The sequence below is a fragment of the Cydia splendana genome, chromosome 9, assembly GCF_910591565.1.
Source record: "Cydia splendana chromosome 9, ilCydSple1.2, whole genome shotgun sequence".
In the NCBI taxonomy this organism is placed as follows: domain Eukaryota; kingdom Metazoa; phylum Arthropoda; class Insecta; order Lepidoptera; family Tortricidae; genus Cydia; species Cydia splendana.
In genome coordinates, this window is record NC_085968.1 from 14914071 (window position 1) to 14937404 (window position 23334).

The following is a 23334-nucleotide window of genomic DNA, read 5'->3' on the forward strand; positions in this document are numbered from 1 at the left end:
TACTACACGAGATCAAAGTTATTTACATCTCGTGCGCTTTTGAATCCCTTACTACGCTCAAGATTCTAAATTAGATTCACTCGCTACGCTCGTGAATCTATTATAGAATCTTTCGCTTGCACGGGACTCAAAATAAGCACTCGAAGAAATATCAAACTTTGATCTCTTGTTGTACAAATAACTATTGTATGTACATATAGAGACAAGTGAAAGCTACAGACAGAGAGTCTTCATACAAAGTTGTGTTCGTCATTACGAGTATATGTAGATGACAAATTAACGGGATCCACATGAAGGGTACTTGGAAAGAACATGTCTAATAGTCGCTTTTTTAGGAAAATGAGATATTTATCTCAAAATACAGAGCCCTGAATGAACTATTACTTGTATCAGTTATATCCTGTTTTTACCATTGCATAATATTTAATATATTGACACATTTTTTTTACTTGAATAAAATCTGATTGTCACGAAATTAACGTATTTTTTTACATTGTTCCAAACTTTAAAAACACGGTTACTCAAAATGTTAGGTACTAACAGCCGTATTCGAACAATGAGATACGTCAAATACTAGATATTGAAACGATATGGATCGGATATGTCAGTGTCAAACAAGTGTCAAAATTGACGTTTCTTCAAACAAAAACGTCACTTTTGACACTTGTTTGACACTGCCATATCCGATCTATATCGTTTCAATATCTAGTATTTGACGTATCTCATTGTTCGAATACGGCTCTCAAGTGAATATCTCACTAGACATGTTCTTTCAATGTACCATCTTTAGTAACTAACTTCGACTAGAGCTCATCGTAACATCATCCATTTTACTGCCTTGCATAGTTTTTTAGATACTTATTAGCATTAAGTGCGTTATAAATTTGAAGTCTCGACTTTGTATGGATATTGAAAGTCCTTATTTTTAACTCGCCTCTGGTAAAGGCATTCCAACGTGTGTTAAGGTGGCCACTGACGAGCCTTCCAACAGTCCAAATAGCCCGGCTGCAATCCAAAATCGGTCCGTGAATGTCAAAAACGTACAATGTTTAATATTAGGATGCCGTCCATTTGGATGAATCCATTGTAACGGCATCCATTTGGAAGGCTCGTCAGTGGCTTGCTTTAGAATGATCATGAACGGCTCAAATAATTTGGAGGTCGGTATCGTAAATATTGTGCATTCCAATGGTTGTACTCGGACCTGTTAATGACTTTATTATACCTAAGGTTTCGTTGGGCAGTTTAAATTAAACCCAATTAAGGCTTCGTGCCATATGTGGAATATGTATTATGATAAAACATATACTTATTCAGCATATTTGATCAGTAGTAGTAGTAGTAGTTCGAAATCATCTAAGTAGTAGGTACTGCTACTTCCACGAAACCCTGAGTCCTCTGGGAATTTTCTAAAGCTTTTGATTGTGTAGATCACATACATCACCTTAATTAGTGAAATTAGTAAAGTATTTACGTTATATCTCAATCCCCCTAAACTAAATCATATAATATAAGAGAGATAGTGTCATCAAATGGTATAGATATATTGTAGTCATTTCGTCAGAGATCTGTTAGAAATGGGGTATTCCCAAGGATTTATTTTAGGCCCATCCCTTTTCCTTTTTTGTTAATAATTTTCCAAACAATGTAACATCTGATCAGACAACGTGCGAATAGCTGGAATATCCGTACTCTCACTTCGTCAACGAAATGGAATCCGTGGCTATTAGAAATTCTACATGATGACTTCATTGGTATCGGGATGCCAGCGATGCGTGCGAGTGCCCGTGTCACCTGATCACGCCACCTCGCATTTTTGCTATCACACTGATCAATTGGCGAAGGAATTTACTAAAGACAAGCTTTCATGTTTGAATTACGTTTTTGTGGACAATCCATGTGACATGTTATTTGATGAGGGAATTCATATGGGCGAGTGAATATGTTAGATGAAGATGTACGCGACCTAGCATCGTGTGTGTATGTATCAGATATATTCGTATGTTAGGCTAAAATCTATGTACTGTGTCAGGATTATGTGTTAAGTAAAACATGCTAAGTAGCATGTTGCGTGGTTAGAGAATTCTAACCAAGCCACATATAAGTGCATTAAAAAAACTTAATTTAAGTGTTCAAATGTGAGAAGAGTTTGGTCGCAGATGTAGGCAGGGTCGCTACTGTCTACACTAGGACTTACCGTTACCTTTAATAATAAAAATATTACTATCATTTGGTTTTTATTCTTTTATTGCTATTATTCCAAACAGCTATTGTCTTACTTTCAATTGGCACTGTGTTAAAAACCCCATTTAAAGTTCTTCGCTGAAAGTTATGGCAATGTTGATAATTTTTCACATCTCAAGTTTATGATCAGCAAAGAGCGATTGCATGCCTGTGAATGCTCGTAACTGTAGTCGGTAAGTCGGCGCAACCTACATTCTGCATTCTTTCCGAAACCGTAACACGCCGCCTCTGCGTACCGGATATATATGTACATGCCACATTCAGTTCAATATCTTTCACTATAAAACTCACTTCTCTTACGATTCCCCATACTGTCTAGAGATATTTGATCGATAAGGATAAGTGATTGTTAATTAATTTTGTGAATCTATATTTTAATTAAGGAATGCAAATCGGTTATTTTTTGTATGGAAATAACCGCGGTTTCGGTTAAAAACCGAATATTTCCATACAAAAAATAACCGATTTGCATTCCCTAATTTTAATTTTGGCAAACAGGTTATGCACAGGTTATGACCATTTAGAACTTGGGTTATTCAAAATTAGAGCTCATACGCATGGATTTATATCGGTCTCAGTTATTTTGTACAAGTATTTATTACTTAAATAAAATTGAACAGAAATTATAATAACATTAAAATGCGTTTAAATAAATTGACAATGCCAAGAATGACAATGTCAATACATAAGTGATGAGAAAAATACTTCATCTCTTTGTCACTCGATAAACGCGCTCAAAATTTTGTGGTAGCAACGAAGTTTCTAAATGTACTTATTTGATTTAAATACACAGAATATAAGGTCTTGGTCTCCTGTCAGATAGACAGATCAACGAAATACCTACTCTTTTTTTTTGAAAATGTTACTCATTTGAGGGATACGATAGACAAAAGCCGGTGTAGGCGAATCAATCACTCCAAATATAGATCATCCGATGATGACTAAGATGTTCACATCAATTTACACACAAGCAAGGAAATTTTAGAGGATATTATAGAAAATTCGTCATATCTATCAGTATTTCTTACTAAAAAAGCAATGTGAAATTGTGCCCCTGTTCAACTCTGTGGGACGATGTGCCCCGACCAAATTCCTGAGCGCTTTCTCTGGCCGCGCACGAGCTATGCGCGCGCAACGAAACTAACGAAAGTGAGTGCCCGCGACGCGCCACTGTCATCGCGTTGCATAATTACTCGCAATCTGACCACTGTTTGTAAACACAAATAAGTGAGCACGTATCGCGTGATCGTATTTAGATAAGTTCATTATTTATGGGCGTAGTTGGGTTTTGATGAGAAGACGTGTAAGTTTTTCAAAGATGAGGATTTCATTATTTTCACATTAAGTGAAGCGTAAGTGCTAAATAATTGGCTAAGCGCCACTTACACCATCCGACTAACAGTGTCAATTTGTACTGGTAACCATGGTAACTCCAGGTTTAACCGGTTAACCCCGGGTTAGTAAATGGTGCAAGTGGCTCTAATATGTGAATAAAAGCAGACAGCAGCAGACGTTTTAAAGAAATAGTGCAGTTTATTGGATTGCAATCTACCAATAGGATAGGTTAACTAAACTAACCGTTAATTTTCTCCAAATGGCCACTGGTAGAAAATGCCTTTCTAAGAAGCATACTTATTGGAATTTGTACGACACAAATTCAAGAAAATACGAGAAACTTAAAGTAATGAAAAATTGTGCGAAACTATATAGCTGTACCTAAATACCTACACGTGCAACGTTTTAGGCACTTCTTTAGCGCTGTTACTAATGTTACTGATCTGAATTAGTGCTTGTATAATAACTAAATTTTTAAGTCTATAGGAGATGAGTCCAGGATGTTTATACGTGCAGATCTGTAGAGGTAAAAGACATGTCAACAGGATGTCGCAGTTAGTAGGGCGGCGAAACGCACTAGGGAGCGCGGGACGCTCCGGCTCGCTTTCAGCTAGCTTTCTAGACAACATTTACTTACTGCCATTGTTCAGAACAGAGAAAGGAAGGCACAGTGAGGATAGCACAGGTTTGTCACTTTTTCACTTTATTTCCATGACGTTTTGGTTCAAACTAAAGCCACCTAAGTAGGTATTATGTATCCTAGACTGTACAAAGTGCATTCAGCTTCGCTGCTCTGTTGCTCATGCAGTCATTTTCTGTACATGCAAGTATTTTCAGTGGTATTTCCAGTTATTGACACGCTTGACAATCTAAACTCACAAAAAAATCAAACCAATTACCAGCTAGTTGCTGTTCAAATATCAGTACCTACTGAATTTTTGGCTACTGAAATACGACATTTTCTTTAAATACCTATATTGTAAAAAACATTGTTAACAGCCCGGTTTTCAAAAATTTCATTGATACCTTTTGAACGCTTAGTTTAGTTCGGTATTCCGCGAATACCCATGTAAATTTAGGGTAAATGTGGGATAGTTGCCATACTTTTTGAAAAAGGTGAATAAAATACAGAAGATAAGCATTTAAAAATCTTATAACACAGTGTTAGTTTGTATACTCATTAATAAACAATATTTTCAAGGTAGTTTGATATTATTTGTTTTATTTGTTTAGTTATAAACAAAATAAAAAGGTCCTTCGGACGGGGATAGATGCCAACTGTATGGGTTAGATGCCGCAATGATATTTTGACTCGTGGGATAGTATACAAATAAAACAAATAACATCCAGCTACCTTAAAAATATTGTTTATTAATGAGTATACAAACTAACACGGTGTTATAAGATTTTTAAACGCTTATCTTCTATATTTTATTCACCTTATTCAAAAAGTATGGCAACTATCCCACATTTACCTCAATCTGTTGCGGCGTAAAATAGTTTTTCGCAATAAATCACAATACGTCCATTTTAGCGAAATGTTCGTCATTAACCAGAGGGAGGAAAGGAGTAAGCTTACAAATAAAAAATGAATTGCAAGCGTTGAATTCGCACAAGTCGCTATGTGCAAATTTGGGCATCTATCCCCCTATAGCATCTATCCCACATTTACCCTACATATTTGTAAATTTGTAGGGATTAGTTGTCAAGCGGACCCCAGGCTCCCATGAGCCGTGGCAAAATGCCGGGATAACGCGAGGAAGAAGAAGACCCATGTAAATTTATTCCGTACCTACCGTAATTGTATTTCTCACATGGATTAAGTATTTCAAATATGTTTGATTTATCGCATTGTTTCCTTAAAGTCAGACAATTTTAAACATGTTCAAATCGTCGCGAATTTCCTGTAATCCTGGCTCACCCGGATATATCGCTCGGCTGCGCATCGTCATACAAAAAAACAGCAAAAAAACGCGACGGTCATAATCCGGCAATAGAGATCGGCTGTGTTGCCAATCAAGCATTTCATCGTGAAACCAGTTCACAGCAACAATGGCGCATTGTTAAGAGCGGGAGTCGTGAACCCTGTCGAAGAAGCTAGAGCCAATGTCTTTCACAACTACATATGTACTATCGTCAATCGGATTAAAATCAATTGCTCATCATAGAGAACGGTTGAGCTCCTTTGGCTATATAGATGCAGCCATGCAGGTCCCTGCCTGGTTATTCATTGATGTGTTTACCTTCCCCAGACAGCAGCCTATCGCCCATTTGCGTTTTCTTTTCAACATTGGCATGGCGTAACTACTGTACCTAATCTATTCAGGTATGGATATGGTGGAAAGCCTACTCTAATTTGTTTTTCTATAAATATCAGAATCACGTGCTCTGCGACGCCCCCAGCGGGTGACCATCAAATAATGCGAGGTGGAATCTGGAATGTGACCCGCCTACAAGGCCGCATCGCATCTCAAACCAACTCCAATATAATAGTTACCCAGAAAACGCCGTATCTACATTCGAGTCTCAACTGGACAAAAGACGTTACTGCCGCGCGAGTAGGTAGATTCCATTGCTATACGGTAGCTGTTGAATTCCTAGACGATTCATTAGCGTTCGTTGATTAATCGATAGCATAATAGCAATGTTTAATGCATGAGGACAAGTCAATTTGGAATGTGTAGTCGGAAAATATGTTACTGGAAAAATTACCCGACATTCTGGTAGGTAGGTACGTGTTTTAGACATGCGAGTTAATGCTTTAATTACTTACCGAAGCCATCAGAGTCACTGGCTGGATACGCCGGGCATGGTTGCACCATAGTCGCAGCTCGGGACAATACGTCCAACGGGGATTCAACCTTCTCCATTTTATGTACCTGAAAACAGAGCGGGTTTTAAAACCATTGTCTTGAGCGAGTATTTAAAACATTCAGAAAACAAAACAAGCCAAATTGCCCGCCGATACTGGCTCCTACTTTAATAATATAAAAATATTTGAGCATTGTTCGACTTAAACATAATAATATGCTGTCATTGTTTTGGGTTGTAAGTACGTCATTTGCTAAATATATTTGACACCACTGCTGTTCGGTAAGCTAAACAATGACTGCTTTAAACAAGGGGTCTTAGCGACCAGTATTATAAACTGAAACCGCTTTGATCGAGCGAAATATCTTAAGAATTTATCGGCAGACGTGTCTAATGGAGTATAAATATTTTTGGCGAAGGGGCAACGATGTCTATTATAGTATAAATATTTCTGGCGACAAAGCATTGCAAACATGTCGCAAAGGCCGCATGCAAATAGTTCGACGGCGGAAATTCCTAATCGCACGTAAACGACTAGACGGTGGACAGACGCGAGCCAAGCCGTACGAGCACTCACGTAAATAAGGCGTATCCTGGTAGCGCAAAGTCATATCTGTTTATGTGTTAGAGGAATATGCGTCTTTATTCTCCCACGGACACGAAGAGGCAGATCGGATCAAACAAAGAGTTGTGAAACGTGGATCGACCGCATACCGCGGCGGGATCGGGAACGCGGCCAATGGTCCACGCTATGGCAGATAAGACATTCTCACTGCGTTGTAACGGATTTGATAGATGGTATAGTTGAACGGTTGAACACTATGGCTTTCTATTAAATTCCATATCGTTATTTTCTTCGAATGTGACAGTTTTGTTTGATGAATGTGGCAAATTAGTCGCTAATCTACAAACATATTAGTGAGTTGCACCTATTAGATTTGACAAAGTGTCGACGACCCATTTGATATAATATATTTTAATAATTTACAGAAAGCATTTTATCAAAATAGACATTTAAGCTTATTTGGATAATTTTCTTTGATCAAAAATTAATGTTTCGTTTAAGCAATGTGTGGTAAATAGTTCCAGAGTAAATTAACTAATTAGTAAATTAAATGTTTTTTATGTAGCAAACATTAGGATAAACAACGAAATCATTAATTATAATTATCTCTTACAACGTGAGAATGCGACATTCATCAAACGATATACAGATATGATATGACATTATGATTTGATTGCTTGGGAAGCAATGCAACAAACTGACCTTACTAAAAGATGCAGAGATTGAATTGTACGCAGCAATTACTATCATTATAGTAAATGAGCACGGTGGCAAAGTCACGGATACAATTGACCACCATGGAGTTCCCAAGCACACGGCAAAGAGTTCGTACACAATAAGAAAGATAAGATTCCCATATATGATATAATCACAGATCTCATTGCACTAAGTACAAAAGCTAAAGGTAAATAAACTTTGAAATTCATAGTAATACCAAAACTAGATTCTTAGTTCTTTGTTGCATGATACTCGCCAAATATTGTGATAATAATAAACGAGATTCGCATGGTTAAATTGGCATACCACGCGAAATATTTCAGCGATGGCCAAGCGAGGTGATAAATAAAGAAATATGCTTATTAAACCATTATCATTAGCTAATTGTTCATTCAGTTTTATTGTTCACTTATTGTGTTAAGGCATTGTATGCTTTAAATGTAAATAGAATACTATGTTCTAGCAGGCTTCTAGTCTTGTATCCATTCTGTCTATATGGGACAAGATATTTTGAATTCTTTGTTTCCTTTGTTGAAAACCACAACAAGAAAATCATCTAAATTTTCATTAGTCGTAAGCCTGACAATCTCGGGCCGTATGGTGTAACTGTGAGAACTTTCTTTTATCACATGTCAGCGGCACTGAAACGGTCTACGATTAAACGGATTCCACATATATCTGTAACATTTTAACGGATCCTGATGAATCATAATGAGCACAATAATGGATGTCAAATTCTTGGGACGCAGGATGACATTGAACTTACAGGAGTGGACATTCCTTTAGACAATCTTGGACAAATAAGAGGTGTGGATGAGTGCGGGTAAACAAGATTCTGGTATGACGAGTGATGGGTACGTTAATGATGAGGAATTCGGTTGATACATTAGGCACAATAGAATTTTTCTGGCCAGAGGCGAAGTCACGAATTGTGCGGGCACGCCGACTGAAGAATTTCGTTGCGACACATACATATGTAGGTACCTATAGTTGTAGTAACAAGACAAAATGAAACTTATTGCGCAGGTAATAGTTACATAAAGGTAAATGTAGATGGTCACGCAGTTTTGGGTAAAAATACAAAAAAAATAATTCGTCGCTTGGAAAGCATCAGTCATTGGACGTTTGGCATCAACACGACAAGCGAATAACAAAAACTTTGTGATTTTAATGTTAACTAGACGGGCCCGCAGCTCCGCTCGCGTAAATGAAATAAAGAGTTCGTCTTATGTTTAGTTAAATACCGACATTATTATGTATTCAACCCTGCCATGGTTTAAAACTGTGATAGGGATTTCTTATTTGTAGCCGTTATTTGGATAAGTCAATTCGCAAATTTGTCAAAAAATGATGTGATTTGATAAAAGGCAAGATTGTATTTTTTCATCTACACGTATTTATTTAAAACTTGTTTCAAGATAAAATTATTATTTGTTCTTATAAGCCTAGTTGTAAAAACGTTCATTAGATTAATTTTCGCCTTAAGACGAATATGGACGACCACCGCCCTTAAATCGCCTTTTCATACAAACATAGGTAGTCTAGTCCTCTCGGTCTTGCGATAGCTCTCGCCAGTCGCCATGGCCGAGGTTGAGCAGGTCTTGAGCAACTACGTCGTTTCAGTGGTACCTAGGACGTCAACTCGGGCGTCTCCCATTTTGTTGTCCCAAGTACCTGCGCTCTCTTCACGGCACGATCCTCTCCCATTCTCTCTAAGTGTCCGAGCCACCACTGAATTTAGCCGCTTTTGTCTCTCAATATTTCGCCACTATATCGGACCACATCCTTATTTCTATGGCAACAAAATTATATTACGATATTTGGTCGACTGCTGACTGTACATTTGCTTATTTTTATCAGGTCGCTCAATAACATCTGAACATGCACTTTAATCTACCTACATAACTTACTATCAACTTTGTATTTTTGACCCATCTCAGCATTCTTAGCCCGTTCCCCGGACGAATGGCAATGTTTGCCGAAGCCGTGAAAGTCAATCTGAATAATATAACTCAAAAATAAATTTAAAACAACAAAATACAAATTGATAATAATAATATAGTAATTACTTTGATTGATAAGAATGACAAGTCATATATGACATAAATCACTCGTATGGGCTCTATAGACTAAGGTTGAGGTTGGCAGCACTTTTTATTTTACTTCGTGTAAAAAAACTCAGAAATACCTGTATACCAACATGACAAACATAATTTAGTTTACTTTAACTTACGGATTATTTGGTCTAATCTGTAGCACCGCCAAACGAAAGCAACCGAGAGTTGCCGAGAAATGGCCGATGAAGATTGTTATGAAAATTTCTTTTCCTTATTGTAAATTAAATACGCATCGGAAGCGATAGTTTTTATGGTCTAGTTCTATTCCCATATGTAGATAATTGATTTGAACAGGTTTTTCTTATCATACGTGCGTCGTATTCGAGAAACGTGTCAAAAACTTTTTTAGAAATTTGTAAGGCGCCATCTCGCTTCTTCCCTCGTTTTTATCCCGTTCTGGTTTTTCAATTTTATATATATGATGATGATGATATGATGATTGCTGCCGATGGAAATAAAAATATTCAAAATATCTATAACATTCTTTATATATAGCTAATCTTTATTGCCTTTCAATTAAACACAGTGGGTACAACTGATTATAAAAGAATTTATGTTATTTATTACCTACGTAAGAAATATTCAATACATGTAGGTACTTATGTAAGTTGTGTTAGGTGTAATTAATTATGTTTGATGTCTGTATGTTGTGTTTTGTGTTGTTTGGAGTAGCAATTAATTGTGCGTGCTATTTTACGTGCAGATGACAAAAGATACAGTCGGCATTAAAAGCGCGATGTATAAAAATACAGAATTGGTTTTTATTATTTTGCAGTAATCAATATAGTATCAAGTTAAGGAAACAACAGTTAGGGAAACTCGTGAGTAGGTAATTTAAAATTATGGAAAGATAATATAGAAACGGAATGTTAGGTTATTATAATATTATACTTTAAAGTAGAGATGGTCCGAATGTAAATTCGGCATATTCGGCAAATTTTCCTAGCTTCCTATTCGGCCGAATTATTCGGTTAAGGTGCCGAATATTCTGCAAATATTTTAAAAATGTTTGTCTTGTTGCAATCCTGTAAAATGTGAGCTCCTCCAGAACTTTTAAAGTACCTACTCTCTCCAATCAGGTTACGTTTTCCCATTGTAATTAATGCACATGATGAGACATGTTGATTCCATAGGATGGTTTGATTATTTGGAAAGTTTGCGAGTCTCATGCCTTTTGATCAGTTGTTTCAATGCCTTGCCTAGGAAGATATTCATCATATTCATTAGCTGCTAATGTATTTGAAGCGATTTCAAAAGGTTTATTATGTAGAATGATTCAGGTGAAGCGAATAATTCGGTCGAATATTCGGATCGGCCCATCTCTATTTTAAAGTACTTACCTAACGCAGGGACCTACGTACCTAAGTAATTACCAGTGGCGGTGAGTAAAAATATTTATAAACCAGACAAAGCTAATTTGGCTCTCCTGTCATGAGCTTGTTGTAAAAGCTGTCTGAAAACTAAGCAAGCCGATGGGAATTGAGTTCTGTTAACGTTCCGCCACTGTTATGTACTATAATGCATTCATTGACCGAGCGTTAGCGAACGTCCAGATGTTCTCGTCTACAGGTCACATTTCTCAACCGATTCTCGTGAAATTTTGTGAGAAAATTCAAGAACTAATTTTTTTTGTCTATTCGGTTTTCGGAATCTATTCTAAAATGTCGGAGCCATGGGGTTTAGTGAGGTCTACAGTTCACAGACCCACTAGTTTATAATACCCATATAAGACCTGCTTGAACTCACCGCCGGTTATTGTCGATATCTGCACCAAATTTGCGCGCTATTATGGTTTCTAATCGACATCAACAAGAATGTCTTTTCAGGACAGATGTTCGTTGCCCAAAGTTTACGTAAAACGTTATCACCTGCTAGTCTCCAGACGAAAACCACATGGTGGTCGAACCTTGACATTCCGAAAGTTAAAAATAATAATCTTTTTCCTACGCCAGTCCAATCCAAATCCGACCTTATAGAATACAACTTTAGGCAGTTTATGCATTGTTACCGGTAGTCTTATTAGGGCTAGCCCGCATTTTGGGGTGCGGTGCATTTACGCCGGTTGGTAGGCTACCCCTGCTGCGTAAGTGCTTCGTGGAGCAATGTCGTAAGTTTTATAAAGTTTATATGTACATACGACGTTTTGTTCTGAGATGGCAACGCGCACGTGGCCGGAGGGGCCGCCAGGAACGAGCAGATGTTCCCTTTGAAGTAGGGTTGCCCAAATGCTATATAAGTAAGCATCCCTTTTATAACTATGCATGGTCGCCTTGTAAGGTCTCAAATTAAATGGGTTGATTGGTAAGGCGAAAAAAATAATTCTAAAATGCAAATCTCTACTTTCGGAAATCACTTGTCATATTATCAAATTACTTAGTCGAATTACCTATTCGTAATATCTCAAAACTAAAATTAGGGTTGAAGGATCCAAATGCAAAGGCTGAACCTATCTGGGTACATTTTCAATTTCGGCATTTTGGAGCTCATGGGGCAATAACGGCATATTTTCTATTCCATGACAAGAGTAATGAAAGACTCCCGGCTTCAATACTTGCTCTTCCAAGACGCATTTTATTGGGAGATTTTTATATCTCGCCGGGAGTCTAACGAAATTTTGGGAGAGTTCAGATTCGGAGTAATTCCGACCATCAGTTCGCCTGATGAAATTATGAGCAAGATTACATTCCTTCGAGGTTTGCCATACTTATATAGTCGGGATTCTACTGACATTTTGTGTGGTTTTCGATAAAATATAGCTAGGTAGGTATACGGTATTATGAATCTCCTAAAAACATCTATAATCGGGCAAGATGCAATGGATTTAGAAGATTGAGACATTTGACACGTTTACATACTTTAGATTAATATTTATTTTTCGTGAAACTGGCTCCAGTTCCAACTTTGAAATTATTGCCAGTCTAGTCTAGATTACTTTTGGGCATCCATAATATAGCAACCCTAAAGGCGTCATATACATAAGTAATACAGCAGATGCGACCTAAGGCCTAAGGGAAATGAATCTGCCGGGTCACATTGGCTAATCAGGCGTTATCGACGCGTTATCTGCCAGTGCCACATGCGTTCGCACAGACCGAGCATTCATTACGCAAGCGAGTTCACGTTTCACCAACAACCAGTATATTCAAACCTCTAGGACCGTAACAACTATGCCTCATCGGAGTGTGCTCTTATAATGATTAGCAGGAACATTTTGAGTCTGTAAGCGATCGTAATGACACCCCTATCGGTCGCATTCCGCGCTATTATGCTCGCGAGATTCCACGCTCGAAAATAAGGCCATTACATGCTCCTTACAGCTTTGACATAGGGGTCGTAATTGTATGAACAATTTTTTGCTGTAAGTAGCGGCGAATTTTTTGCTCGGCACTCGCAAATCAAACCGGTAGGTGAGTACTAAGTACGCAGTGTATTGCGAGTAATGAAAATCAAAACAGTGGGCGACTTGATCTGATTGTCGCGGTGTCTTATTGTAAAGTATCATACAAAAGTATTCTCAAAATATGAAAACTCATCACTTTATATGAATTAATTGTATTTTATATTGAATAAGCAAGTTGCTGTACCTATACATATTTCTACATTTTCAATTTAACGCTACATATTTTTTCTAATATGAGTTTTAGGCTTGGAAAATAATAAATCATCTATGTCTGTCTGTAGCTATCAAATACAGTAGATACGTATGAACATGACAATCATAAACAAACATGGTCCTGAACAAATATGTGCAGATATCTTGGATAATAAATTAATCTATAAATGTTTAAATAGTCCTCAATAAAAGCTTGAAGAATGCAACAAAATCTGTATAAATTCATTCCAAGCATAAATGTAAACATCAAGGAATTCAAGTAGGTAGAAGGTACTTACTTAATTTATTCCCAATTCGATATCCCGTCCTCGATAAGCAGCAATTAACAATGTCCTCGCATAAATACAAAGAACAATACTTTAATCAGCATTAGATTACGACCAGTAAAGTGTTTTAACTCCAATAAGTTAGGAAAAAGTTCATAACAGCGCAACAAAACCGGTGACGAACAAAAATCAATACGGCATTGCAAAAACTGTTTAGTTTCACACAACTCGCTGCCAGTTCACTCGGCGCAAAAAAACACACTGAATCTTAACGTTGAACATCCATTTTACGTCAATTGCACTGTCGTATTATTTGTTGTTATTTCATAAAACCCAACTAGCGCGCCACGACACTGTTGACGAAATAATCGCGTTTGACATTTGAGCCGAGCCCACAGCTATTGGAATGCAGGGAATGTCAAATATTTTCAGTGCCGCCATCTATGTAATGGAATGTTAAACGTTACAACGGCGGCGCACTGGAGTGCTTGCTTCTTTGAGCATAAACGGCCTACACTTTTTACAAAGCCTGTTTTAAGCAAAAACATTAAGCAAAAACGGTCAAAATGATTAAAACTATAATCTTAGAGTGAATAGCCGCAAGCTAATACAAATATATCACTGAATATAAAAGTAAAGTAGCACATTTGCGAATCTAACTAATGGAATGCGACCAAGCTAAGGCCGCCGTTCTACGTCACAGCCGCGCAGGCGTGATGTTAGTCCGTCTGCTGCAGGGTTATCGACACACGTTGGAAAGAACCAGGGTCAGGCTTCATTCCTCAGTGCACGTAGCATAGCGAATAAATGCTTGGTTTCGGTTCGGTTCTTTAATTAACATTTATAAGCAGTAATTAGGTACATACAAGAGAAATATTCTTAGAGATTTCTACGAATTTATAAATGATAACTGGCATGAAATATTCATGTAATTATTAGAGTCTCATTAATTTTCGGTACCATTACCTGTTACCAACTGTTACTAAAGGCTTTTTGCAAGTTCGTTAAAATAAAAAAAAATGTGCTTGTAAGCATTTTACATTATGTTGTACTGCCATAATGGTTTGTAGCGCCATCTGTTAGAAATATCTGATAATAGCAAGTTAACTTGGTAGCTTTTCTTACACACTAGCTAGATTGACAACATTTATTCTAATTCAATATTTTTGCTCGAGATGGCAGTATGCATCAAATATTTTAAAATTCATAAGTCGAAAATTAACTGGAGACCAAAGAGTATAATAATATATGCTGGAGACGCCTTGTCTGTTATTTCCTTGCCTGTACTTGCCTGTACAAAACAGTCTGCCGATTTTTGCGGGGAGGGGCACTTCAAATGTATGGCTATTTTGTACGTAACGTACAAATAGCCATGCCAGATAAAAGTCAGTCCATACAAAAGTTTGCACAATGGGGTTGGCCGGTCGAAGCATTAGGCAGATGGCGCCATCATAGCTTGCCCTGTCAATCCCTAGAATTGTGTCAAATTTTTGTTTTTTTTAATGCCCTGGATGCCAGCTCTTTAAGCCAAATCTCATAGGAAAAGGGGCAAGCTATGATGGCGCCATCTATGCAAACCTTTGACAGTTGCCAACCCCATTGTGGAAGGTTTTCGGCAGAGGGGTAAGCTCCTAAAGACGACTCCAGTTATTAAATGCTATAAGCTCCAAACAAACCATTGGTACGAATGAAAATGATAGTTTTCAGTGTGGATGATATATATTATATGGTATGTTCCCCGATTTCTTGAAGATGTTTGGGCCGGCCACACTATCAGCACACCACACCACCACCTTCACCACGAGATGATGAGATCATGGGCAGCATCATCTGTGTTAAGGTATGGGCGTTTATGTACAAACAGCGACACTTAACTGTCCATCGGTGGACTTTATGCCTTTTGTAATAAAGTATGGGTACTTACATACCTACTTAAGGGCTGATTTAGACGGCGCGCGAACTCGCATGCGATTTTAATTACATTGCGGACTGTTTGTTACATCCAATTCAACCGACCGATCAAAAACCGCAACGTAATTAAATTCACATGCTAGTTCTCGCATCGTCTAAATAAGCTCAAAGGGATGGTACAGTCAGCGTCATATAGTAGGTAGCAAAGTATTCAAATAGTTCGATACACCATACAAATTACATTATATGGTGTACCTACCGAACTATTTGAATACCTTGGATGCTACCTCCTATATAGCGCTGTCTGTACATAAGTTGGTTATAAAAATGAAAGGAAAATCATTTTACATGACACAATATTTATTCCATCTAACAAAACACTCGTTATAAACCTCAGTACAAATCAACAGATTGTTATCAACATAAAACAAGGGTATGGATATCTGCATCCCTACTCAGCAATTGAAATATAGCTTTAGTAACTAAATTCAAAATCATTTTAGATGAACATTATTTTACGAAAACTGCCATGTCAATTTATTTGATCTTTCTTACCTAAATAGTAAGGTTGATTTTATAATAGATTAAGTGTCTCGACTGACTGACCCTTTCCTGACTGACCCTTTCCTGACTTAGAGGCACACCCAGCTGCAAAAGTGCACGGCCACTTTATGAATGAATTAAAATTTCGATATACTACGTAGTACAGTCAGCAGCAGAAGTTGCTAAGCGGGCGAGGTGTTCAAAATTACCTTGTCACGCTCGTATTGTCTTTCGATAAAATCGCGTCAAGATAAATTTGAACACCTGGCCCGCTTAGCAACTTATGCTGCTGACTGTACCTACATATTTTCTTCCTGAATGGCGCGGAGGCGCAGTAGCATAAGGTACCAATAAGTTTGAGTGAGATGCCTTTTATGATACGACTCGCACTGCATTTCACGCGCACTAATAGGCGCACGCGATATCATATCGCACCCCCGCCTCGCATCTGAGCCGATCAGGGGGCCTAGCCAAGTTAACAAACTTACATCGTAACAAGTGCCAAACGAAAAGATAAAATATTTGGATGACAGATGCTACGAAAAGTCACATGACTATTTCTATACATTATTCAAGATTCTTGGCTAGGCCCCCAGGTACCTAAATCATGTCACCCTGTCACTGTCAAGTTAAGGGATAAATCTAATTTATGTTTTTGCCGGACACTTTCTCCTATCTTGCTGCTAAGAGAGACAGGGAAACAACATGTACTTTTTACCTTTCCCTGTCCCTCTTAGCAAAAAGTGTCCTGAAAATGGATACATGTAAGTACCTAACCTCTTTAGAAAGGGCCTTAATCTGTTCTGTTTTGTTCACCTCAGATAATTTAGATCATAAATACACAATGTAAATAATGTATAGGTACATTTCCGGAAGGCAAATATTTTTTTTTTGCGAATTAGCAACCTAGTAAAGATTTAAAAAACGAACGGATTAAAGCACCTAACCTAACAGTGTAAGTTACAATAATAGCTCATTGAATAATTCGTTTTAAGACCTTTCTCCGACCAAAGATTGAATAAATATTTCTGAGCATAATAAGTAGTGGACCATTCAGCACTTTTTATGTACCTATCCTCGTACACTTAGTTTCGATGGAATGTCAACCTTAATTAAAAACAAAGTAGGTAGCATTTCATTTGTCTCGTAAAATTTTCGAATAAAATAAATTCAACCCAATTGAAAATACAACAAGATTCTAACTTCCTTGGGTACTTATAATTTTGTAAAGCCCACTTGCACCATTCCACTATCCCGGGGTTAAGCGGTTAAACCGTTAACCCAGTGTCAAATAGTACTGGTAACCATGGCAATTCCAGGTTTCAGCGGTTAACCCCGGGTTGGTAGAATGGTGCAAGTGGCGCTAAGTGTGGTTGGCGTTGGCACGAGGATAATTTCAAGTTACTATTATTTTCATTGAAAAATATCAAGATTGGTATCTTATTATAACACATTTAGGTTACCTCGTCGTATATTATTTAAATAACATTAACATTGTTTTCAATAAGAACTAAAAATGTAGGTAGGCTTTTTATAGAAACTTTTGTTTTTAAAGGAACTTTAGTGAGAGAAAGGCCAATTTTAAAGTAATGATCACATTCATATACTATTTTTTTTTATTATATGTATATAATAAACATCTCACTTGGGATTCTTAATAACTATACTATACCTAAACTAATAATACTCGTAAATACATAAATAGGTATTTTTGGTAATAATTTGGTTCCGTTAGTTTATTCCAAAAATCGTAAGGTATAACAAAAACATTATTTAAATTAGAATTAAACAACACAGTGGACATGATTTATTAAATACTTAAGTAAAATTTAGGTATTACTCTTATAAATAGTATTAACACGTCATTTGATATTTTTTATTCTATTTCACAGAAAAATACAGGAAGGTTTAGGCAATAATGATTTTGAATCATGGGTAGATATATTTATTTTCATCTCATATTTATTTCATAAATATAATATATTATATGAATTATATCCTTTCAACACATCCATAGGCATTCTCTAAGTGTATGTATAAATAAGTTATAGGTACATAGATGACAGATATCTTTAATCCATTACAAATGCTTAATAAATTTAGTCCTGTTATCAAACTTAAAAACTTAGATAAAAAAAAGTAAAACGGACAACAGTGCAAAGGGCCCAAGCCATACGAAGTCAATGCAATGACGAGTTTTTAATGTTGGTAAGTACCTCTTTTGCTAGATTTGAAAATGAAAAATATTTATTTAGTAATCTTTTACAAGTAAACTTTCCACATCTGTGCCGATGCCTCTTTTTATTAATTAAGTAATAGAACTAATAGAGATACTTGTATAAAGAAGCACCGCTTTTCCGTAATAGTAGCTTACAATTTGGCACCCTTGCATACTCGTACATATATTATTTGAATGCAGAGGTGCTAAGCAAAAAGTTTTACTGACTATACTTAAATGTTGGGTTGTATTTGAAATGTTTACAAAATTATCAACGGTAAGGGATTCAAGATATCATTCATGTCATTGGGAACTTCTTAGGTATCACATTCATACGTTTGCTATCTAACTAAATACGTTTATCGTACGTGTAAATAATCTTCATAACTCTTACGTTACGTGCTCTATCATACTCCGGTTAACGTCCTACTTGTATATGTTACACTTATTTTAACTTGTAATACATTGGGGGACGGTTCGTATTAAATAAAATATTTTACGATTACTTTTATGGATTAGTAGTAAGGGCCGTTAGATAACCTGTACAGAGAACCACAAAGTTAACAGGTTTCCTGAAGGCTTAAGAAGGATTTGTGCGGATAAGTCGAAATATCTTTCAAATCAATACTTAGGTACATTTATTTAATATTAGGAAGGAATATTGAAGATTGTATTGAGCTCAAAATGATTCTAGTGAAAGGACACATGTCTACAAAGAAAAAAAAAAGGAGAAATGTGCGCCGCCTTATTTTGGAATTTTCGTAATTTGGTTAATTTTTAATGCAAGGCGCTTGACTTATGTAAGGCGATTAGATGGCATTGATTTGGATCTTACTCTTACTTGAGCATATTTTAGTTCAATGCCATCGCCATAATGATTGAACTTGTTCACCTTAAATTAATACCGAAACACGATAGGTTCCTAATGCCTACCCTAGTTGAACAAAACATTATTTTAGGCGACAAGTAAAGTATAATACTAATATTAGTATGCAACTAACATGTTTATCGATTTACTTTATACGTTGCATAACTAGAGAGTTCTACATAGTCAAGTTGCTAGAAAAAAAAACACATGCTACCACATATTAGGAACGCCATAGTTTATAAGGATGGGCGACTAAGAAACGTATGGTGCCACTACAAGTGGTGGGTAGTGGCACCACATAGAAGCCAGACACCACAATCACCACATACACAATTACACACAGAGCCATGTTCCTTATAGGGAAAAAATAGCCTTTAGTTTATAGCTCTCTTAATAAATCGTTCTGCTTCATTGCTTTACATTATGGAACTAATCCTTCACTTACTCTTTAATTACTTTACCGTACATTAAAGAGTTTTTCAAACCCTGCGGTAAGGCGCTGAGGACCTGTGGTTACATAGGTACAAGTGGGGCACAACAAAATGTCCGTAAAAACCGTTCAGCCAAATCTACCTAGACATGACTCTGTAGTCAACTTCAAACCACACAAACCGAGAAGGTAATCTAAATTATTTTAATTCCAACATACCCATTTAAAGTTGGGCGAAGGCCTATCTAGTGCTCCGGCTACTTGGTGCAGTTCACCCACTAAACTAAAACTAATAAATATACCGATTTCATAAGCAAAACCGCAGCAATGGGACCTAGGATCACATTAAGTTCTATAATTACCTATGTATAAAGCCTAGCTTTGTTTGACTGTTATTATAAAACAAGTTGATTCGGGCTTTCAATTTCAGTCAATAAATTGTTTCTGAGTAATATTGACATTATTGACCCATTTCTTCTTGGTATTGAAGTTAGATGCTATTGAAATAAGGACATAAGTAAGTATAAATATAACATTGTACGGTTCACGCTTTAAAGTACCTATACATTCCTGTTTACCTTTTTACCTCACATATAAACTTTCATTGCTAATCGCTGATTTTGGTAATAAGCCCTAAATCTCTAGAAGATTAAATAAAATTCGTGTTCTAAATAAAGTGCGCAGGGACGTATTACATATGTGTATAGCAAGAGAAGTATCATAATATCAAGTCCTCCTCTGTTTTCGGCTAGAATTAAATCAGCAACATTGTATTATGCACCATTTTGGCTAATGTTCAAGAATGTCGACCAACCGAGAGCGTACCTAACTAACGTGAAACGTTCCGTTGTGATTTTGTCAAGATTTTTAAAGATTTTTTTTATTTTATAGATAGAATCCGTAATTTAATTTGCATGACATAATAAGATTTATCATATTCAAGCCTTAACTAAACAAGTTTAATAAAAATAATCGTTTTTTAAGTAAATATATCGTATTACTTTGATTGGAATGTACTTAACTGATATATTACGAAAAATTATTTGGTTTTGTTATTTTCGAATAACCCATTTCATAGTTTTTAAACAATTATCCAGTCCTTACCATCTAGTGTGGAAAAACAACTCAAGATGCAAGTTATATTTAATTTAATTTACAGGATAAATTGATCCATTGCGCGTTGATTTCGAAGATAAGTCCCTCCTTGCGTCGTTATCCTCAGTGCTGAGGGTCGTGACCTCCCTTCTGAATCACCTTCTCTCTCACAATTTCTCGCCATCTGGTTCTGTCCTTGGCGGTGTGGAGAGCCATGTGGACTGTGGAGTCAAGAGCGGTGCGGATCTGGTCGGACCAACGTATTGGACTGCGTCCACGTCCCGGCCTTTTCCCATCCACTTTGCCGGTCACAAAAAGCTTTTCGAGGCTGCCACCGTCTTTCCTTGCTATATGTCCGAAGTACTCAAGGACTCTGCGTAGACATTCGAATGACAGCCGCGACGAGATCTTGAGTTCTCGCAGTATGGAGACAAGAGTAAATTAACTTCCACCTTGTTTCATCACGATCACGAGTTTACTTCAAAATTCGTGTTGTCTCTTTGCGTCTTACTGACAATTTGCTTATCGGTAATGACGGCCGGGTCAAACAGGCACAAATGAATACATCCCAACGTTACAAAACGGAACTAGTTATAATATATTACATTACTTTAATATATCTATGGACTGTTCTTGAAAGACAGCTTTATTAGCTCCGGATATAGACTTTTATTTTTATATTAAATTTGAGTTTCTGTATCACGTAATTTGCAAATATTATGATACGTTGGGCATAAGTAACTGTTGTTAGGGTCAGCTTAGCATAATAACCCATTAAATTAAGCTACCGTGAAGTAGAGTAAACTTGGTTGATATAAAATACATATTAAAGTATATATATATAGCTTTATAAATGGGCCCGGATTCATATTACATTAAAATATGTAGACTTAGCTGTTCGTTATAATTATATCTCCATCCCTTAATTCATAATAAATGCTATAATTATATATTTAAATTTTACAAAACTTGTAAAGCAACAAAAAAGTATTATTTTAAATTAAGCTTAACTTTACTCTAACTAATAACACCTTAGGTTATCAGGTTATCACAATACATAAGTAACTATAATAATTTTTAAAATGATATGTTACGAAAGTAATTAAATATAATCACGCATAAGTACCTATATCATCTCCCTTTAGATGTAAATATAAAAATACGAATTGGTAAATGTATAAGACAGGTATAAAATAACTCTGTATTAGAAGGAATGTATCTCGCAAATAAATTAGTACTTAGGTCGCAAATGCGAAAATCATCTAATTTTGCCAAATATGTGTGAGCTAAGAGGTTATCCCTCAATTAAGAAATCTATTTGCACAGTGTAACTAAATATAACTAAATATTTTGATGCCGTATTTTATCCTATTTCTAATCTAACGTGTATGTCTTTAACAAATAATGTATGCTACTCAATTAAAACTAATAACTGTCTGCACAATCTGCAACCTGATAATACTTGAAGTTTTTTACCTTCCGCTTAAAACCGATACTTTCCATTTGTTCCATAGAACTACGGCAGCCTTAGAGTACTCGTACAAAAAGTCTTAGTCCTATAGCACTAATGAGAATTACGCCAATCGCATTGAGAAACCCTTCAAGCGCTTCCGCCTAATTCCTAGCTTACAGTACGCTGACCCCAATTCCGTAAACGTTATATCATATCATAAAACTTTCCAAAAAAACAGCCTTAGTTTATATAAGGTTGCTATGCGATTAATATTAATTCGTAAACGTTTCGGACAAAGGGGTCGCCTTAAATAAAGAGTTGTCTAAAGAAAAGTAGAGGGCGTTCGCGTGACATCAGAGGACGGCTGCCATCCCAGTCGACATCGTCTTGCTCCTGAGCCGTGCCAGCACATGGCTTCATCTTTAATGGTCTAGTAGATGAGGAAGCCCCGCATCTTCGGCATTGAGCACGTCTCACGCCTAGAGGCCTGCGCCACCACCAATAACCTTCCATAGATTCTTCGTAACGTGCTTTATCAGAAGTTGAAGGTCTTTCTTCGTACCGCTTATCAGAAGTGGATGGGCCTTCGTACCGGGCGGTAGTCGGGCCGTCATAGCGGACGGTGGAGCTCGGAACCTCATAACGCATGTCTGAGGTGGAGGGTAGTTCATAGTACTGTCTCTCTCGACTGGATGAGGCTCGGTCAGACCAGGTGGAGGTTTCGCTGTCGCACGGGGTAACGGGAGCACTTTGTATGGGTTTCGGAACGTAGAGCGTATGAGTTTCTTCGGTGAATGATCCGCGTTTCTGGAATTGAAACAAAAAACTAGCGTTAGTAAGTGGATTTTTGTAATTATCTACATCCTAATCCGTTGCCATCTTATAGTATACGTAATGGTGGAGCTAGAGAAAATTTTAGAGTGGGTTATGCCAGCAACGTGATCTCCCACTTTTACTATAGCTAAGCATATCACCTACTCGGTCCACTAACAACATCAACTACCTATCAGTATTAATCTTTTGAAGCGTCACACCTCTCCTACTTAAGAACCTGATCGGACATTCGCCCTGACGGTTGTGGCTTGTCGCCCGATCGGATCATTCGGAACATGACCATGCCGTCAACCTTGGCACCCACGTCTGTATTG

The 23334-nt window shown here is 36.9% G+C and overlaps 2 protein-coding genes and 1 long non-coding RNA gene across 7 annotated transcripts in view; all 3 read right to left on the reverse strand.

Annotated features, from left to right (window-relative positions):
* The window catches only part of LOC134793654 (transcription cofactor vestigial-like protein 4), a 41452-nt gene extending 27399 nt beyond the window's left edge, over positions 1-14053 (reverse strand). Inside the window, exons 1-2 of the mRNA XM_063765293.1 lie at positions 13681-14053; positions 6353-6458 (exon numbers count right to left, since the gene is read on the reverse strand). Of these exons, the coding sequence (XP_063621363.1) occupies positions 6353-6449 (97 nt within the window). The 5' untranslated portion in view covers positions 6450-6458; positions 13681-14053. The remainder of the gene's footprint in view (positions 1-6352; positions 6459-13680) is intronic.
* LOC134793709 (uncharacterized) overlaps positions 1-23334 on the reverse strand; it is a 344598-nt gene that overhangs the window by 130753 nt on the left and 190511 nt on the right. The gene's annotated exons all lie outside the window — the stretch shown is intronic.
* The window catches only part of LOC134793633 (uncharacterized), a 163367-nt gene continuing 161852 nt past the window's right edge, over positions 21820-23334 (reverse strand). Inside the window, exon 20 of one of the 5 annotated variants that reach the window (XM_063765257.1) lies at positions 21820-22993. The gene's annotated coding sequence lies outside the window, so the exon portion shown is untranslated. The remainder of the gene's footprint in view (positions 22994-23334) is intronic. The other 4 variants (XM_063765258.1, XM_063765260.1, XM_063765261.1 and 1 more) reach the window with 4 other exon arrangements.